Source organism: Corvus brachyrhynchos, unplaced genomic scaffold, assembly GCF_000691975.1.
Source record: "Corvus brachyrhynchos isolate BGI_N302 unplaced genomic scaffold, ASM69197v1 scaffold529, whole genome shotgun sequence".
Classification (NCBI taxonomy): Eukaryota; Metazoa; Chordata; class Aves; order Passeriformes; family Corvidae; genus Corvus; species Corvus brachyrhynchos.
In genome coordinates this window covers 22365-42643 of record NW_008239777.1, presented here as the reverse complement: position 1 = coordinate 42643, position 20279 = coordinate 22365, and the positions used below count along the sequence as shown (strand labels likewise).

The window sequence follows — 20279 nt, the reverse complement described above, 5'->3', positions numbered from 1 at the left end:
GCCCCCAGGGGACCCACCGCCCCTGCCCGCCTCCCGGGGAGCCGCCAGCGCCCCTGCCGTCTGTGACCATCACTGCACCAAAGGGGAAAGGGCCTGACAGCCGAGAAGGCTGGGACTGGGTTTGTGATTGCTGTTACTGCCAGAGTTATTGTTGTTTGTTTGACTTGTTATACACATATAGATATATAATAGTAAAGAACTGTTATTCCTATTTTCCACATCTTTGCCTAAAAGCCCCCTGATTTCAAAATTATAATAACTCGGAGGGAAGGGAGGTTGCATCTGCCATTCCAAGGGGGGCTCCTGCCTTCCTTAGCAGACACCTGTCTTTCAAACCAAGACAGGAACTCATTTTGCAGGGGGATCCTTCAAGGGATTATGACTCCTTTGAGAATTCAGTGGGACCTCCATACCCACTGGCACCCTCAGAATTAAGGTCAAATAGGATGAATGGAGAAATAAAGAAACACCTTTTGAAGCTGGTGACAGAAACTAAGATGCCATGGTTATAGCTTTTGCCATTAGCTTTGGCAAGAATGAGAGCCAAACCCCAAGGAGATATTAAATTATTTCCAATTCATTTAATGTTTGTGATTCTTACCCTGTTAATTTTCAATGTGGCAGGGAGGTGAAGATGTATATTTAAACCAGTATGTGGCCAGAATACTGTGTGTAGTGAAATCTCTGAAGACGCTGCCTTTGGACTTTGCTGTTCATTACATCCAACCAGGACTGCAGGAACAGCAGTCAGCACAGCTGAACACAGGTGGACCCATCCCACTCGAGTCAAGGTCTCTAAAACCCCAGAGATTTTGACTTCTCAGCAGGAGGAAAAGGATGGGAGATCTTGGCTATCAGTAGCCACAGATCATCTACAAGGACCTCTAGCGATTAGTGGGCTAATATGAACTGTCATTGTCTACTTTATGCTGTTTCTCTGTATTTGCTTGCCCCACCTGGTGCAGGGGCCAGATGTGGAAAAGGGAGGGGGTGTTTCAAATGTTAATCTTTATACCATGCCACGTTGTTAAAAGAGGTTAACTTAATAATAACTAGGGTTTGTTGTTGCTGCCTGTTCCGAGCTTTTCTGTCATGTGCTCTGAACCCCCTTGTTCCAAACGCGGGCAAAACCAAATGTAACTCAAACTCTTTAGCAGTGTCTGACTGGCTGGTCACCCCGGGTCTGCCCCCAGTCCTCCCCTTTCCCCTTCTCCGAATAAAAGAAAGGATCAAGGCGGGGGCCCGCCCTCTTTGGCTTTGCAACTCTTTCTGCGAACATCTTGTCGTCTGTTTCTTTTTGAAAGCTTCTAATTGTGGGAAATTAGGCAAGCTGAGAGCTATATTTCTCCCTCTTTGCTTCTGCTGGTGATATCAGCTTTGCAGCTAATACATTTACCACTTTTAGAGCTACTGAAATGCTAGATTGCCCGTGCTACCTCTCTAGGCTGCCCGAGGCTTTCTAAGGCATTGAACCATGAGCCTAGCCGGTAAAAAGCTGAAAGTATACCTCCTCAGTTTGTAAAGACAAATTGAGAAATAAGAAGAGGAGGGATTGATAGGACAGATGTGTGCTAATGTCTTTACAAACAATTCCATGGGTGAAGGTATGGGTGTTAACGTTTTTGAAATGGATCTTAATGTCTCTACTAACTTCAACATGCAGGTTTGTTGCAGAGCCCAGACAGCTTGGCTTCTGAAAGAGACAAGTGGGTCTGCACAAGCCTGAGTTTCTGAACTTTGGGGGAAAATGACAGGTTCAAGGGGGGATATGTGATAGGCGGTTTGGGAGGCTGGACTTTCCTAGTACCTCAGCCAATGGGGAAAGGAAGAGGGCAACATGTGGCCGGGAGTTTAGGATAAAAGGAGGCTGCATCCTCCAAAACCTCAAGAGAGAAAACCCTGCTGGCATGTGCCCCAGTGGACTCTCTCCCTTAATTCGAATAAAATTGCAGGACTCCTCTGTCTCCTTTATGGACACTGGCTTTTCATAGCGTGATTTTCCATACAGAAAGAATCACCATATACAAGGCCATGGTTCTTAAATGCGTTCCCCAAAGTGTGTATGAAAACTATTAAAGGGAGAAAGGAACTTTCAGACTGACTCAAGCCTTCTCATTTAGTGTAGCTTAAAGAGAGAGGACAGAAAACTTGCTATGTCTGAAAAGCTGCCTCTAAAGGCAAAAAAGGAAAAGAATTTTCCCCAAAGGCTTTCTGACACAAGTGATTTCTGATTTCTTCCTATTTTCAAACCAGCATTTTACAGGTAAAATTGAGAAGGCATTAGGGAGGGAAGGAGGAAAAACAATGGCTAGTGGGGACCAAAAGCCTTCTAGGTTGGGGCAACTTTGCCAAAAAAAAAAAAAAAAAAAAAGAAAATAAATAAACCAGGGGAAAAGATGACACAAAGATGAAGTATAACATATGCAAACTTTTTAAAACTATGTAACTCAGATATCCCCATATTTTAGTGCTACATTTTTCCCATCAGTAGTTTATACCTTTCCTTTCTTCCTCCCACAAGGATGTATTAAGGTTTTGGTAGTGGGCGGCTACAGAGGTGACTTATTTGAGAATCTGCTGGAAGTGTCCCCCATGTCCGTTATAGCCAGTTCCAGTTGGCTCCAAGACAGACCCACCACTTGCCAAGGCTGTGGTAGCACATCTGTGATAATATACTTAAGAAGGGGGAAAGAAAACCAAACCTTTCTGCAGAAGAGCTGATAGAGCAGAGGAGTGAGAATATGTGAGAGGAACAACTCTGCAGACAATAAGGTTAGTGAAGGAGGGGCAGGAGGTACTCCAGATGCTGGAGCTGAGGTTCCCCTGTAGCCCATGGTGCAGACCATGGTGAGGCAGCTGTGCTCCTGCAGCCCAGGGAGGTCCATGGTGGAGCAGAGATCCACTTGCAGCCCATGGAGGAGACCCATGCCAGAGCAGCTGGATGTGCCCAAAGGATATTGTGACCCCATGGAGAGCCTGTGCTAGAGCAGGCTCCTTTCTGGACCTGTGAACCCTTGGAGAGAAGAGCCCATGCTGGAGCAGGTTTGCTGGCAGGACTTGTGACCCTTTGGGGGACCCATGCTGGAGCAGGCTGTGCCTGAAGGACTGCAGCCTATGGGAAGGACCCACATTGGAGAAGTTTCTGAAGGACTGTCTCCCATGCCATGGGAGGGTCCCCATGCTGGAACGGGGAAGAGTGTGAGGAGTCCTCCTCCTGAGGAATGGCAGAGACAACGTGATGGACTGACCACAACCTCCATCCCCCTGTGCCACTGGGAGGCAGGGGGAAGAGAAAATAGGGAGTTGTCATGGTTTCACCCCAGCCAGCAGCTAAGCCCCACACATCCTCGCTCACTCTGCCCACCAGTGGGATTGTGGAGAGAATCAGAAGGATAAAAAGTGTGAAAACTTGTGAGTTGAAATAAAGGCAGTTTAATAGGGAAAGCCAAAGCCATGCATACAAGCAAAGCAAAACAAGGAATTCATTCATCCTTTCCCATGGGCAGGCAGGTGTTCAGCCATCTCCAGAGAGCAGGACCCTATCATGTGCAACGGTTACTTGGAAAGACAAATGCCATCACTCCAAACGTCCCCTCCCTTCTTCCTTCTTCCCTCAGCTTTATATACTGAGCATGATGTCATATGGTCTGGAATATCCCTTTGGTCAGTTTGGGTCACCTGTCCCAACTGTGTCTCTTTCCAACCTCCCATGCACCCCCAACTTCCTCACTAGTGTGGCAGTATGAAAAGCAGAAAAGGCCTCGGCTCTGTGTAAGCACTGCTCAGCAATAGCAAAAATATCTCTATATTATTAACCCTGTGTTCATCACAAATTCAAAAAGCCCCATACCAGCCACTGGGAAGAAAACAAACTCTACCCCGTCCAAAACCAGCACAGGAGTGAAGTTGAGCCTGGGAAGAAGGAAGGGGTAGAGGGAAAGTGTTTGAGGATTTGGTTTTATTTCTCATTGCCCTACTCTGATTTGATTGGTAATATATCAATTCAATTTCCCTAAGATGAGTCTGTTTTGCCCATGACAGTAATTGCTGAGTGATCTCCCTATCCTTATCTCAGCTATAACTTTTGTTATATTTTCTCTCCCCTGTCCAGCTAATGAGAGATAGAAAGGCTTTGGTGGGTGCCTGGCATCCAGCCAAGGTCTACCCACCACAAAGGAATGCAGCAAAACTTAAAACCTGGAATTCCATCAACACAGCCGTATGCCTGGTACAACAGTAACACACATACTAGCTGTTGCATCTGTAAGACCTCAACTACATTCATAAGTTAAAATGCTCAAAAACAATTCTAGGTACTTAAGCCAACTGCAATGGAATAATCTATGCCCTCACCGTTCACAACAAAGCTCCATGCCAACTTTCAGATATGATCCCTGATGTATGTCAACATCCAAAGCACACCTAAGAACCGTTTAGGAGAATGCTATCTGTTATCACCCAGAACTGTACTGCAGATCAGAATTGCAATTTTGCAGTCCTGTTCTAGCAAACAGGAATAGTCCCTGTCACTGCTTTATTTACTGATAGAGATGCACTTTACAAAGAGAGCATCAAAACCCAGGATAATGCTTTTGTACTGGGCCTGGCTAGGACAGCTCATATGGAGCAGTTTTAGATTTTTGACCAAAACAGTACTGATAGCAGACTAACATTATAGCTTTTGCTGAACGATGTTTATACAGCATCAAGGCTGCCTCTGTTTTTCACTCTGCCCCTCCAATGAATAGACTGGGGGTGAGCAATAGGCTGGGATTAGACAGAACAGGGCAGATGACCTGAACTAACCAAAGAGATATTCCATAACATATAACATCATGCTCAGCAATAAAAGGGGAAAGAGGGGGGTTTTATGGGTATCAGCCATCTTTTGTTTAGGAATTGGCTGGGCATTGGTCTACACATGGGAGGTAGTATGATTGCCTTTGCATCACTTGTTTAGTTCTATTACATTTATCCTTTACTTATTAAACATTTATATATTTTTTGTTTGTTTTATCTTGACCCCCAAATTTTCTTGTTTTTATTCTTTCTTTCCTCTTCCCCCATCCCACTGAGGGTGGAGAGAAAGTGAGCAAGTGACTGTGATGCTTTATCTGCCAAACAGGATTAACCCACAACAGTTTTCTTTATGAATCACTTTAACATTCACTTTCTCTGTCTTTTTTTTTTTAACTTTAAAACAAGACTTTGGGCATAAACATTGTCTAATCTTTAAGAGTGAGAAGTGTATGCTGGCTGCCTTAGGGAGAAAGTCAATCCATTGATATGATTAACATGATTTTGCACAGTGTTCAAATGACTTAATATTTTCCTAAATTAGGCACTAAAGTAAGTTCATGCCTATTACTACATAAAGTATGAATTCAGTCTGAAGCATAGTCACCTGAGATGATATTAAACATCCTCGGGTTCAGGATAGCAGGACAAATCAGTCGAAGAAAAACAAAGCCACTGAAATGGAAAAAAAAAAAGAAATTGTATTTTGTTCAATAATAAAGCTATCATAAAATTAATGTAAACTTATGTAGTCTTTAGGCATTTAAGTCAGTGTGGGTGGAAATCTTTGTGAGATGACAACCAACCAGCCTGTGCTTCATGTTTGTTAATTAAAAATGTCTTGTTATGATTTCAACTATGATAAAAAACAAAATAAAACCAGACATATTGATTTCCTAATTAAGGTGAACTTCCAAAACTACCTGGGAAAAGCTTAACTGTAAAGCCATACTGAAGTCTGCAGTCTAAGACCACACTGGCTTTAAAAAGGGGGAGCACTTCATCTCCTGCCTCCTACAAGTGTTGCACTGTCTACTACCACAAGTAATTCATCCTGCAGACACTCATTTCCCCAAGCCAACATAAGGAGAGCAAGAGTGCACAGTAACAATGGAACCTCTCTTTTGGCAGCAACATGGCCTTAGTTCAGCTTGAACCAATCCATCTCCGAATAACAGTATGCCAGTATCCTAGAAGAATAATACTGGATCAGCTACTTTCTTCACAGAAGTAATTGCTGCCACCCAGACAATCTAGAAAGCTAGGGAAAAGTACTCCATTTGACTGCAGAACTAGGAACTTATTAAACAGAAACCTAAATTGTTGTGTTGGTTTTGCACGATCTGGTTCTTGGTAGTGGGGGGGCCACAGAGGTGGCTTCTGTGAGAAGCTGCTGGAAGCTTCTACCATGTCCAGCAGAGCCAATCCCTGATGGCTCCAAAGATGGACATGCTGCTGGCCAAGGCTGGGCCAATTAGAAATGGTGGTAATGCCTCTGTGATAACATATTTAAAAAGAAATCAAAACAAAGTTTGTGGTGCAGTTTTAATTCTAGCCAAGAAGAGGAGGAGGTGAGAACATGTGAGAAGAACAACTCTGCAGACACCAAGGTCAGTGAAGAAGGAGGGGGAGGAGGTGATCCAGGCGCTGGAGCCGAAATTCCTCTGCAGGCCGTGGTGATGACCGTGGTGATGACCATGGTGAAGCAGGTTGTCCCCCTGCAGCACATGGGGGTCCACAGGGGATGCAGAGATCCACTTGCAGCCTCTGGGGGAGGTGCTCACACTGGAGTGTGTGGATGCCTGGAGGAGGCTGTGAGCCTGTGTGAGACCTGTGGAGAGAGGGGCCCTGCTCCCAGACTGGAGCAGCCTGTCCTTGAAGGACTGCACTCCATGGAAGAGTGACCCACGCCGCGGCAGTTTGAGGCGTACTGCTGTCCGTGGGATGGACTCGTTGCAGCCATTTTGGGAGGACTGTTACTCGTGAGATGGAGCCATGTCAAAAAAGTTCACGGAGAACTGTCTCCTGTGGGAGGGACCCCACGGTGCAGCAGGGGAACGACTCCTCCCCCTGAGCAGTGAGAGAAACCATGGGTGATAAACTGCTCAAAACCCCCAGTCCGTCTCCCTCTGCTGTCAGTGGGAAGGAGGGAGGGGTTGGGGGGGAGGGAAAGGTGTTTTTAAGGGCTTATTTTACTTCTCATTATCCTGCCCTGATTTTGTTAGTAATAAATTCACTTTATATCTCTAAGTTGAGCCTGTTTTGCCCTTGATGATAATTGATGAGTGTTTTCTCCCGGTCCTTATCTCAACTCATGAACCCCTCGTAATATTTTCTCTCCTCTGTCCAGTTGCAGGGGAGGGTGAGTGAGCAGCTTTCATGGGTGCCTGGTGTCCAGACAGTGCCAAATCATGACAATTTTCCTTCAGTTTAGCATGAGAAAAATCTAACTTTCTGTTGACAGCTAAAGTAAAAGAAAAATAAAATATCCATTTCAGGTTAACCATAATTCTGGAAGACTGCTTTAAAATGAACTGATATATGGATCAATTAAAGCAATCTAACTCACCTCTCATTTTGTTTAGAGTGCATGGACACTACCAGCAGACTGGTTTTTCGCTACAGCAATACCAAAGTCTGACCTCTTACAAAAGAGTGGAAGTGGACCTTGCACTACCTTGCTTTTAAGTATACAGTGACGGCATTGTCCATTATTAATTGGAAGTGACGCATGTAGCAGTGAGGTTAACACACCTTTCATATGTCCAACACACTTGAATTCCAATATATACTGTTATAGAAGTTTCCTATTTGTCCAAGAACCATGGATTATGGGTTGATAAAACACTCCTGGCCCAGCGTGAAACAAAAATATTTTCTATGAGATGAATTTAAAGCTATGAGGAAGTAAATAATTTTGAAGTCATGGCATGTACATCAATTTCTCCTATAGATGGCCTGAAGACAACTGGGGTATGAACCCAAGATGGACCTTGCAGACACAGAAGATTTGCTGCTTCTTACACTGGTCAAGCTGACTAAATTAGGAATGAGTCAATACCTATGTATGATCCTTTACAAAGAAACAGAAATGGCAGAACTTTCTGAATTTAATAGAAGACAAGCTACCCAGGCACTTAAAAATTATCCACCTATCTTTGAATATGTAATTATTCCTGGACAAAAACCAGTGCAATAAAAGAATATTCTTCACTGGAGGCTGCAAAAAAACCCCACAAAACTGTACTCTAGAGATAAGTCACAAGTATCCACTTATGAAGAGAGAAAGGGACCCAATATTTATAGTATCCAGCAGAGACCCCAGAAAAATTCTCAGTGTAAGCTGTATCACTTAAGGAAAGCCACATGGTGCTCTCTGAAGACGGGAAGAGACGTGGTATTTGCTTCTAAGTTCTACACGCTTGCAATAGACTAGGCCCAACACCTCTGATAAAAGCAGCCTCAATTTGAAGGCTAAACTCCTGCAGAACACTGTTGGCAGGCATTTTATTGAAGATTTTTCTTCATTAAGATCTTGAGTCACTATTGTTATGAACACTAAATGACAGAGAAATAAGCATGGAAGGTACTGTACTAAGTACACTAAGTGAAACTCTGGGGAAGGAAGGGCTCCCATATCTTCATTTCTGTCTCCAGCCAAAATGATAAACAAGACCCAATGACAAATGATCTGGAAGACACTGTTCCACTGTTCCATGGGAGATTAACCTCAGCAAATCAGGTCAGTACCAGATATTGGTCTACTAGAAAGCTAGGTTTGCAAAAAAATGGTAATGCAAATGTAGAAGAGATGTAGCTTTGAAACCTTTAAATCCCCAGTGACATTTAGAACAAGTGTCAAGACCTCATTTTTGTCAAAGGTTTTTTTGACCTGCACTAGCAACTGATAGTGTTAAAGGAAGAACTATTTATTAAATTGATTTATGAATGCAGACTGGAGTTTTTGTACTCAGTGCCAGTTCAAAGGAGTCAGGTTCAGTAGCCTGCAACATTTTTACAGAGGCTCTGGAATGTTTCAACATGATTGGGATGGAGCAGAGAAATAAAACAAAACTGGGACAGCATAAAAGTACATATTTTCCAAAATTAATGCTGATTCCAAGTAATCAGCACAGGGAGCCTTCATTGATGCAGAAAACTATATATTCCAATGCAGAAAGTACCTCAGTGAAATCTAATGACAGTCCACTCACCTTTCTGAGAAGGTATTAGTTTCCTTAACATGTTATGTCTGCACTTTAAAGGATGTTTATCTCAGCATGTGTAAGGTTTTTCCAGTAATTAACACACACTACATAGGAGTCCCTGGATAAGGCACAGTCCTCCCAGATGACATGACAGGAACATAATCATTAGAGGATATAAAAGGTTAGCTATCACTTTGAGAGAACTTTTCCCCAAGATCTTAGATTAAATAAATTAACAAAATACAAGTAAATTCAAAGCTATTAAATATAGCTATACTGACCTCTATATTAGACTGTTAGCAAGTCTCCAACATGACTAAGAATCTAGCAGATCCTTAATTGAGATATCATGCCCCAGTGCCACAATAATATTAAATATCCTTTAATCTATATAAATACTAAAAACTTTTGTCACTAAAAGAAAAAATTGATAAGCACACTGAAGCATGACAGTAATAAGATAATAAAATATTATTTTCAGCATAAAATGACAAGTAACTTACCTAACAACTCTTGTTCTCATTGTGGTATTAGCTGGCCACTTGTTTTGAACAGACTTCTGCAAGCATCCATAAATATATCTCAACGTCCTGTAAAAAAAATAACTAATGAATAATTTCATTTAAAAATTTTAATGAGTAAAAATAGGTGGTCAGAAAGCATCTAGTCCAATCTCCTCCAATTCAGACATAAGCTGTAAATTAATTTAAAATCTGCTATAACAGCCCATTTACAAATGGCAAATAAAGTCCTTGACTAATGCACTACTCTATTTGTGAAGGTAAAATTCTGATAAATCATGTATGCATTAAATGTTTTATAATACCTTTTTTCCTATTTCCCTAGGTAACATTTCCTTTTTAAAAAAAAAGGTTTGGTTTGGTGGCTTTTTTCCTTGATTTCTTTTTTTCCACTTTTTACCTGAATGAATAATAATTTGTGCATCCATCACTAGAGGTCAGGTGTTTAAAAATAGTTATGCAATAGTCCTCTCCTATTAAAAAAACAGGAGCCCTCTGGTTTATTTCAGAAAATGTTGAGATGCACTATATACTTAACAGGATGAAGCTTTTAAAACTAACCTTGCTATCACTGACACAAAAGAACTTTCTGTGCTGTTCTGCGGTGGGTTGACCATGGCCAGCAGCTAAGCCCCCACTCAGTCACATGATCACTTCCCCTCAGCAGAATAGGGAAAAAAATAAAAAAATCACAGAATCATTTAGGTTAGAAAAGAACTCCAAGATCAAGTCCAACCAGTAACCTAACACTGCCAAGTCCACCATTAAACCACATCCTTAAGTGACACATCTACATGCCTTTAAATACCTCTAGGGATGGTGATTCCACCACTTCCTTGGGCAGCCTGTTCCGATGCTTTACAACCCTTTCAGTGAAGAAATTTTTCCTAATATCCAATCTAAATCTCCACTGTCACAACTTGAGGCCATTTCCTCTCATCACTTGCTACTTGAGAAGAGACCGACCCCCACCTGGCTACAACCACCTTTCAGGTAGTTGTAGAGAGTGATAAGGTCTCTCCTGAGCCTCCTTTTCTCCAGGCTAAACAACTCGAGCTCCCTCAGCCATTCCTCATAGGACTTATTCTCCAGCCTCTTCCTCGGCTCTGTTGCCCTCCTCTGGACATGCTCCAGCACCTCAATGTCTTTCTTGTAGTGAGGGGCCAAAAATGGACCCCATGATTCAAGGTGTGGCCTTACCAGTGCCAAGTACAAGAGGAACAATCACTTCCCTGGTCCTGCTGGCCACACTATTTTTGCTACAAGCCAGGATGCCATTGGCATTCTTGGCCACCTGGGCACATGCTGGCTCATGTTCAGCTGGCTGTCAACCAGCACCCCCAGGTCCTTTTCCACTGGGAAGCTTTCCAGCCACTCCAAGCCTGTAGCACTGCTTGGGGTTGTTGCGACCCAAGTGCAGGACCTGGCACTTGGACTTGTTAAATCTCATACAGTTGGCCTCAGCCCATCTATCCAGCCTGTCCGGATCCCTCTGCAGAGCCTTCCTACCCTCAAGCACATCAACAGTTCCACCCAACTTGGTTCCATCTTCAAATGTACAGAAGGGCAAAAGCAAGAAAAACTCACGAGCTGACATAAAGACAGTTTAATAGGCAAAGTAAAAGCTGTGCATGCAAGGAAAGCAAAATAAATTAATTCACTACTTCCCATTGGCAGGCAGGTGTTCAGCCATCTGCAGTAAAGCAGGGCTCCATCGTACATAATGGTTACTTGGGAAGACAAATGCAGTAACTCCAAAATGTGTCTCCTTCATCCTTCTTTCTCTGCAGCTTTATTGCCAAGCAGAACTTCATATCATATGGAATATCCATTTGGTCAGTTGGGGTCAGCCATCCCAGCTGTTTCCCCTCCCAACTTCTTACCCATCTCCAGCCTGCTTGCTGGGGGTAGGGCAGAATGGAGAGAGAAAATACAACCCTCAACACTGTGCAAGCACTGTCCAGCCAAAACATGGATGTGTTATCAACACAGTTTTGTTAGTCACAAATCCAAAAGAGAACACCATTCAGGCTGCTATAAAGAAAATAATCTCCATCTCTTTTTTTCCATGCCATTTGCATAATATGCTTGGGTCATACACTATCCAGTACATCTTCATTAACCACCACCCCTCCTCCCCATCCTTTAGTATGCATACAGATATCATTTCCTTAGTCTATAGCCCCCCACCCAAAGTGTCCATAAAATGTCCATTCAGTTCACTTTGTCTGTAACCTGGCCTCTGTTTATGGTGGTCACTTGGAACAGAAGTGGTGCGTTGTGTGGAGTCATTTGGCACCAAAGGCAGCTCAGATTGTGTCACTGCTGCACTTGCACTGCTGTTTGCAAAGCTCATCCACCACTACTTCAGGTGGTCCCATTTATAGTACTACTTCTAGCATGCAACTCAAATCATGGGTTACAACAGTTTAATCACATATCCATTACAATCTCCACCCCTGGTCCTTTTGGACCAGGCTATAGAGTTTTGCATCACAATGAACTCCATGCCTTGCCCCTGCTCCAGCATGGATTCTCCATGGGCTGCAGTCCCTTTGGAGGCATACCTGTTCTATCATACACTTATCCACAGACCAGCCACTTCAGCTCATACTGGAGTTCCTCCATGTCCAGTATGGCAGCACTAAACCATGGCATGACTTCATTCAGGCCATGATAGTCCACTGTTAGTCTCCACCCTCCGCCAAACTTTTGCAGGCCATATGGAACTATTCAAGAGTGATTGAGTCTTACTGATTACTCCTTGGCTCTCCAATTGATGAATCAGCTTATGAAGGGGAACCACAGAGTCTTGGTTGGTGCAATATTGCCACTAGCTCAATATCATGGTAGCAGTCTGCACCTGCTGCTCTTCAACACAGAGAAAACCCATAACAGAAGGTCCTGCAAGTGGCTGGGCAAAGTAGACAGCTGTTTAACATTAAAAAATGCCCTAGGGTATATTACCGTGTCCTGCAGCCATAGGGAGGAGGAGAGAAGATCTAGCAGGCAGGAATTGTGCAGCAAGTTGATTTATTTTTCTACTATACCATAAACAAGACTTTTCAAAGACTGCAGGTGTTTGGTTGTTTACATAACTCTGCTACTATCTCTGTGAGAGAGAAAAAGTCTCTCACGGACTTAGAAAATAGCAAGAAAATCCGTGCTAGCAGCATTTTTGTATCCACAGTTTAACCTTCTTTGCATCCACAGCAGCTACACCAAAGGCCCACTGTAGGTACAAAAATGCTGTTAGTGAGGATTTTCTTGCTATTTTCTAAGTCCGTGAGAGACTTTTCTCTCTCACAGAAGAGGTAGCAGGGAATGTAAACAACCAAGCCACCTGCAACCTTGAGAAGTCTTGTTTATAGTATAGTAGAAAAATATTTTGACAATAGTTGTTTTAGGATTCTAGCCTATCACCCCCAAGGGGTGGCTGATCTTTGTCCAATTAGACTATGAAGAAAAAAGTCTATAAAAGAGTTTGTAAAATAATTAAATAAATCAATCTTGCTGCACAATTCCTGCCTGCTGGATCTTCTCCTCCTCCTCCTCCCTATGGCTGCGGGACACGGGGATATACCGTAGGAACCAGGCCTGCGGTAATAGGCCCACCACTACCCTTTTAGATCTTTGAAATATCCTCTCCTGAAATAGTCTGTACCAAGGATACATGGACTCTCCAGGTCAGTCACAATAGGATACTTCAGTCACTTATTCCCTGTGAGGCTCACCACAGCTTCAAACACAAATTGTTGGGATCCCCTTGTTATTCTAGAAATCCAGATGGGTTTCATCCCCTTGGACCCTAATGGCATTAGGGTACACTGTGTACCCATGTCCACCAAAACCTTATACTCTCATGGGTCTGATGTGCCAGGTCATCGAATCCACACAGTCCAATAAAACCAGTTGACCCTTTCCTCTGCCTGACCCCTCTCTTCTTGGTTGGAGCATTCATTACCCAACTCCTATAATTGTAAACCAGAAGTCCCTTCATTAGGATCAGAAGGAGGATCAACCCTTCTACTCTGTCTGGGGAATTGCTCAACAGCAACTGGAGCAGTAATCATTTCTGAATGGAGCTTTTCTGGCTGGTGCTTTTCCTTGCAATTCACATATGTGGTCTAGGTTTGAGGTAGGTGCAATGCCCCAGTTCATGTCTTCCCTGTGGTTGCAGAGCTAGAATCACAGGGTGGCATATAGTGTGGACCCACAGTTTCCCTTTCCCTTGAAATCAGCTTAAAAGCTGATTTCATATGGCACTCTTGATAGCCGAGACACCAAACTGTAAGGGTAAGGAGAAAGGGATATTCTCTTAAGAGCACCAGAGCTGGCAGATCAATTTTTCCACAGTTGGTGCATCGATGTCTGTCTATTATCACCAGGGTGCTGGTGCACAACATTGGTGTGTTCCATACAAGCTTCTGCCACATGGACTGGAAATACAGGACTTCATCCAGATCTTTGGAGGCCTGCTTATTGTTCAGATTGCTGTAGGTCACCACCATCACTAAATTCCTCAGATACCGAATACCCTCCTCAAACATGGTCCACTTGCCTCAGTAGTTTACAAGACTTTCTTTGAGGGAATACCTTGTCTTCACACTTGACAGGAGCCACTTCCAGAGGCTGTGGATTGCTGCCCATCTTTCTGTCCCTTTGTTGATTTCATGGTCCCTTGCTAGCGATCCCAGTTGCTGGTCTTGTCTACCTTCTATAATTCCTGATTGTTGGACCCAATATTCCAGCATTGGAGCAACTAGGTCATAATTTGCTCATCTGGCTGGTGACCATAATCTTTCCACATATCTCTCAGTTCACTCAAGGATAGAAACCATGTGATTTCTGATTCATTTATGATTTCAGTCTCTTCCCTCTCCTGTTCTTGTGACTACTCTGCTGCAGAACAGGCTGCCTCTTCTGATTCTTCTTCCTGCTCTCCCCTCAGGAGAAGTTTGTTCCTCCCTTACTAGACAAGTGGACCTCTGCTTCCAATGTTTTTTCTTGACTATAGGAACAACTGTTATAGTTGAGAGTTAGATCTCTGGCTTAGCTACAGTGTCTGTTTGTATGTTCTAACATCCAGAGACCCTCTTGAGCCCTTCAAGTGCTTAACATAGGTTCAGTAGGGGTAGGCCAGGCCCCAGCACAGTGCTAGAAGTTGTGTCTGATATAGACAAGGCATAATTTTATCAAGTGTTCTGTTGCTTCAATAGCATTCCCTTCTTGTTCAGGTTTCAAGTCCTATGTCATTGTAGGGGGGAACACTCTAGGTACCTGCCCAAGTTCTATACACCTTGCCACCCATGACCTATGTGCCTCAGAGCACATCCCTGTGTGGCATTTCAAATTAGCTGACTACCTTTTTGAAAAGCCAGAATTCTCTTCACAATACATACCAATATAAGCATTCAGGTTACACAAGGATATTCCAGAAACCAGAGTCATCGTAACAAGGCAGGAAGCATCTACCACCGAGGAGAAAAGAAGGTGCCATTCTTCATTTCCCCCACAAAATGGCTCCCAGATAAGAGGAAAAAGGTGCAATTGTTAATTGCCTCAGAGTTGTTTTCCAGAGTACTGGGACAATAGCAATGCATGGCACAAACAACAGATTAGGCTTGAGGCCAGTGCTTTTACCATAGCTCTCCCAGACACAAGCACAACTGTCCTGGGTTGCAGTGTATTCCATTACCATCCTCATGAGCTGTTGAAATCAGGTGGGGGCAGTGTTTCCTTGCCTCCTCCCCCCAGACTATCTTTCTGTTAATGGCCCATCATTGTCCTGCCACATGACTCAGAGATAACTCCCTCCGGACTATCTTCTGTTAATGAGCCTAATCAACACTTGGACTCATGACTCATTACCCCATTGTGAGATGCTCCACCCAGAGGGAGGAACCAAGCATCCCATCGTGGATATAATCTGAGATGCTGAACACCAGAGACAACCCTTCCACTGGATTTCCAGAGGACAGGAGCTACATAGCCACCACTGGACCTCCTGAGGAAGAGCAGACCCTTTTCTACAGGATCACCACTTCAGAGGACTGCAGCCAACATTCTACCAGACTGCTACAACAGGGAGTCAGGTTGTATCTTGACTCTGTCAGTTTGAATCAGTGTTCTCTTATTTTTTTTTCATTTTCTTTAATTTCCCCGTTAAATTGTTATTCTGACATGGCGCCTCCCACTGGTTTGTTTTCAAACTAGTACAACAACAAAGTGATAAACAACACAGCAAACTTCAAAAGCAGCTATTAACAAGCACTAGAGTTTGAGGCAGAGCAAGAGATAGAGCATGTCATGAAGCAGATGATGTAACAAATAAACCAGTATCAAGGAAAAAAGGCAACATTGTGACCAGCAAGAGCAAGTAACAACTTGCCAAGTAATAACTAAACAGTTTTAAGAACTACAAATGTAGTCTAGCATGCTCAGATCAAATCTGTTATCTAGAACCTCTCAAGCCCCACATCGGGCTCCAGAAATGATTGTCATGGGTTGACTCCAGCCAGCATCTAAGCCCCCACCAAGTTGCCTGTTCACTCCTCCTGAGCAGCATAGGGAAGAGAATCTGAAGGGCAAAATCAAGAAAAACTCATAGACCATCATAAAGACAGTTTAATAGGTGAAGTTGTGTACACAAGCAAAACAAAATAAGGAATTCATTCATGACTTCCCATTAGCAGGCAGATGTCCAGCCACTTCCAGTAAAACAGGGCCTCATCATGCATGAGTTACTTGGGAAATATCCCTTTGGTCAGTTGGGTCAGCTTTCCTGCTTGCATGCCCTCCCTACTCACCTTTTTTCAGAGGTGGAAGGGACAGCAGGCAGCAGCTGAATAAAAAAAAAAAAGGAAACCTCTACACTGAAAATACTGTTTAACAGTAGCCAAAATACGAGCATGTTAACAGTGCTATTTCAGTCACAAATCCAAAACACAGCACCATTCCAGCTACTATGAAGAAAACTAATTCCATCCCAGACAAAACCAGTGCACAATGCAAAATTTATCATTGTTTATATTAAAAGCTAACGATAAAAAAGTGAAAGAAAACTGTTATCACTAAACACTTTTTATTCAATGGTCTCAGACTAAAGAAGTTATTTTACCTTTTTTAAAAAAAAGAAAAAATAACCTGTGCATTTCCCTAATAGAAGTAATCAAAGCAGGGTGTAATTCTACTGCCACCCATTTATAGTGTTAATACTTTTAATAAGTCCATCTCTTTTTCAGAGTAGGAGGACCAGAAAGAATTGGCAACTGACTTAAATATATACAATTGTCTGCTAACTAGTACTGTCATCTAGCTCTTTGTAGAAACAATATATCAATATTTTATTTTTTTTCTTTTTCCCTGACCCCTTGGAGTCGGTTTTGCCGGTGACAGTAATTGGTGAGTGATCTCTCAACGGTCCTTATCTCAACCTTTCGTTATGTTTTCTCTCCCCTGTCCAACTAAGGAAGAGGAACCACCCATATCAGCATTTAGCTCTCCTATACTGAAGAGTAAAGATCAAGCCCATCACAAGCTCCTGCAGCTGGGCTCCTGCCAACACTGCAAATTTAAGTTTATGTGTGTCTTGGTTTAAAAGACAAATGTCTGCCAAGGAAGGCGGAAACCTTCCTAGAATGGAAAAGAAGACCCCTCCCTCCAATTTATTATAACTCCAAAACTTATAGGGCTTTCAGGCAAAAAAAAAAGGAGGAAAAGAAATAACAGTTCTTTACTAGACTATATATAATTTAAAAAACCAGAAGAGACCAAACAACAACACAATAACAGAAGTTTCCCACCCACCAAGCACTAGGGATCCCCTTTGGTGTAGTTACGATGACAACCAGCAGGGGGCGGTGGCAGCGCCAGTGAGGCAAAAGCTGCAGTGATTCACTTGCAGCCGGCAGGGGGTGCTAGCGGGCTCTGTCAAGGCAGAAAAAGGGTGCAACGCTTCCTCCAGCTGGCGCCAGGAAGGAAGGAAGGAAATTACTCCTTTTGCAAACTCACAGTCAGTGTTCGATCTCAGCACTGCCAAGTAGCAGCTGGCAGAAGCAGGGAAAAACAGGCAGATTCGGTTGTAGTCCAAATCGCAGCGTAGCAAAAGTCCCTTAGCCAAATGCACAACTCCCGCAGCATGCGACCACTCTCTCTGATCCCACACCGGAAGGAAGGCAGGTAGCCCCCACCCCCCAGCAAGTCTCAGGCCAGCCCCAACACCTCTCACAGCAATTCTATGCCGAAATTCCTAAATAAAATCCCCCAGTGGGAGAGTCCGCCCCCCAGCCAAAACTTCCTAAAGGCTTCACTGGAATGCCAGGGTCATCAGCCACTCTTTTGTTAACTCAATCCCGTTCTATTCATCCCCCAGGTGCCGCTCCCAGGGTCTTTTACAGATGACAGATGGGAAGAAATTCCCTGAGAAACCTAACCCACAACACAGCCCTAAAGAATTTAGTCTTAGTACTGATTAGTATAAGATAAACCAATAAAACATCATTTTATGGTACAATGTAAACCACAAACAGGAATTTCCAACTACAAGTTTGAACAGAAGAGTGAAAACTTACGGAGGCAGTATCTCTGCAGCCATGAATATTTTCTCCACCAATTCTGAAAGTATACTGAGTAGATGTGCCAAATTAGTGTTTACATCTTCATTTTTTTCTAACTTCGAAGGATTTAACTAAAACCAACAAGGAAAAAGACATAAGTTTTGTCTCTTGAATAGAACTACATATATAATTTGATATTACACATTGAATACTATTTCAAAATAAATATTCTACTGCTGTACAAATCTCGTACTTGTACAGAACTTACAAATCTGTTTCAGGAGCTAGCCAGAAAACTAATGTGAAAAAGCAAAGTTCTTAAGTTCTAGTGCACTATGCTTTTAACAGCACAGACATTTAACACTATCCATAAGTACCCACCTTTTTCTAACTCTGTATATTTTCATCTTTTAATCCAGTATTCTGAGGACACAGCCCTCCCCTTTCCATAATTAAGTTCAAGTTAAACAGAAGTTAGGAGGGTTGTTTTAGAAATAAAGATAGGATCTAACACAAGCAGTTAATGTAAGGGAGTTTAAAAATGAAACTAAGTTCAGACATTGACTTCTAGTATATCTGGAGCTTAAAAAAAGTTATTTAGGGTAGGCCATTCAGTAACTACTACAACAGAACATACAACTGCTAAAGAATAAATACATAATTTAAAGAAATTTGAGTTTAAAAGCTTATTTAAAAGTGATGCTATGAACATTGTTCAAGCTAACATTTAGAAAAAGACATCATAATCAGTTCAGTTCCAGTACTGAAATTATTTCTGAAGGATTAATAAATGCTTCTAAAGCAAATAACCAGCAGATCATCATTTCAACAAATCAAAATTTAAAAAACCCATAGTTCAAGTTATCACCTCACAGGACTGCTTGCTCTCCATTATCTTTAATATACTGTCTTTTAGTGCATGGTGAACAAAACGTGTTGCTGTGGCTTTCATATATTGCTCCATAAGTGTACTTGCTAAAGTGGTGGCACGAAACAAAGTAGTAGCTTCATCTGAAAAAAATAAAGTGTAAAGTTGGGAAAATGAGACAACAAAAAGCAGAGGGGAAAAATAAGCTGTGTTCTCCGTTTGATATATGATGCAATTAAGGGAGGAGACAGAAATGAAGACATGGGAGTCATTCCCTCCCCAGAGTTTCAGCTAATGTTAGTGTAATTAGTACAGTACCTTCCATGCTTATTTCTCTGTCATTTAGTGTTCGCAACAATAGTGACTCAAGCTTTTCATGAAGAAAAATCTTCAATAAAATGCCAGCCAACAGTGTTCTATCCTGGCCACAAACATGTGATAAGGCATAGACTACATGCATCTCTTTCTGGAGTATGAGCTGAAAGAAAACCAAAACAATGTTCAGAAATTTGTGCTAAAATAACAGTCGCCACAAATACAACTTGGGAACGTCTGTAAGTGTTATTGAAATTTCTCTCAAACAACAGAGAAAGTGAATTTTGACAGAAAAAATGAGGAAACAATACCTCTTTAAACTCACTGTACTCCTCTTCTGGCATGATCTTCTCCATAGAATATCGTGCTCGAACACGCAAAGATCCTGGCTCAATACCTTTCAGTGGTATATGGGAACTGAGTTGAAACCACTCATCTGTTGCATGTCCTTTCTGTAATCGGCTTAATTGGCAACGCATAAACACTTTAAGAAAAAAGCATTGTTAAATAAGTTATCTCCAGCAAAACAGTACTAGCATTGAATAAAAAAAAAAGATTTTTTTTCAGCACATCACCTTGCTTCAGCAAAAGAGTATTAATGAAAATGATCAAAATTTGTGTCATCAAATATATGGACAGATTATCTCTTAGATGGTTTAACAGACTCCTGAAAACTGAAGTTGAAATATAAAGCATGCTGTAAATAATGTATACCCAGAGATATTAAAAAAGTTTTCTTTTTAATGCCCAAATAGGGGAAAAAGCCCCTCTGTTCCCTCAGCTACCTATCAAACCTAGGCAGCAATCAGAAAATTAAAACAGGTAAAATGATTAGAATTCACTGTGCTCTTTTGAAGCCCTGGGCTCATACTTTTATCAGGTCTGCTCTTGAACGTCTTTGTTACCATTTTTAGTATTTATTTTTAGCTTTACTACATCTTTCCCAATTGTTGTCAGATGTATTTCTTTAATACTTTGAAACTCCCAAGTTTAAGGCTGTAACATTTTATGC

The 20279-nt window shown here is 42.3% G+C and overlaps 1 protein-coding gene across 1 annotated transcript in view; it reads right to left on the bottom strand.

The window, feature by feature from the left end:
* Positions 1-20279, bottom strand: part of LOC103621501 (ras GTPase-activating protein 1) — a gene marked incomplete at its 5' end in the record, with an annotated part of 42571 nt that overhangs the window by 6008 nt on the left and 16284 nt on the right. The window contains 6 exons of the mRNA XM_008640323.2: positions 5405-5472; positions 9509-9595; positions 18100-18215; positions 18953-19095; positions 19271-19430; positions 19579-19751. Coding sequence (XP_008638545.2) covers positions 5405-5472; positions 9509-9595; positions 18100-18215; positions 18953-19095; positions 19271-19430; positions 19579-19751 — 747 coding nt within the window. The remainder of the gene's footprint in view (positions 1-5404; positions 5473-9508; positions 9596-18099; positions 18216-18952; positions 19096-19270; positions 19431-19578; positions 19752-20279) is intronic.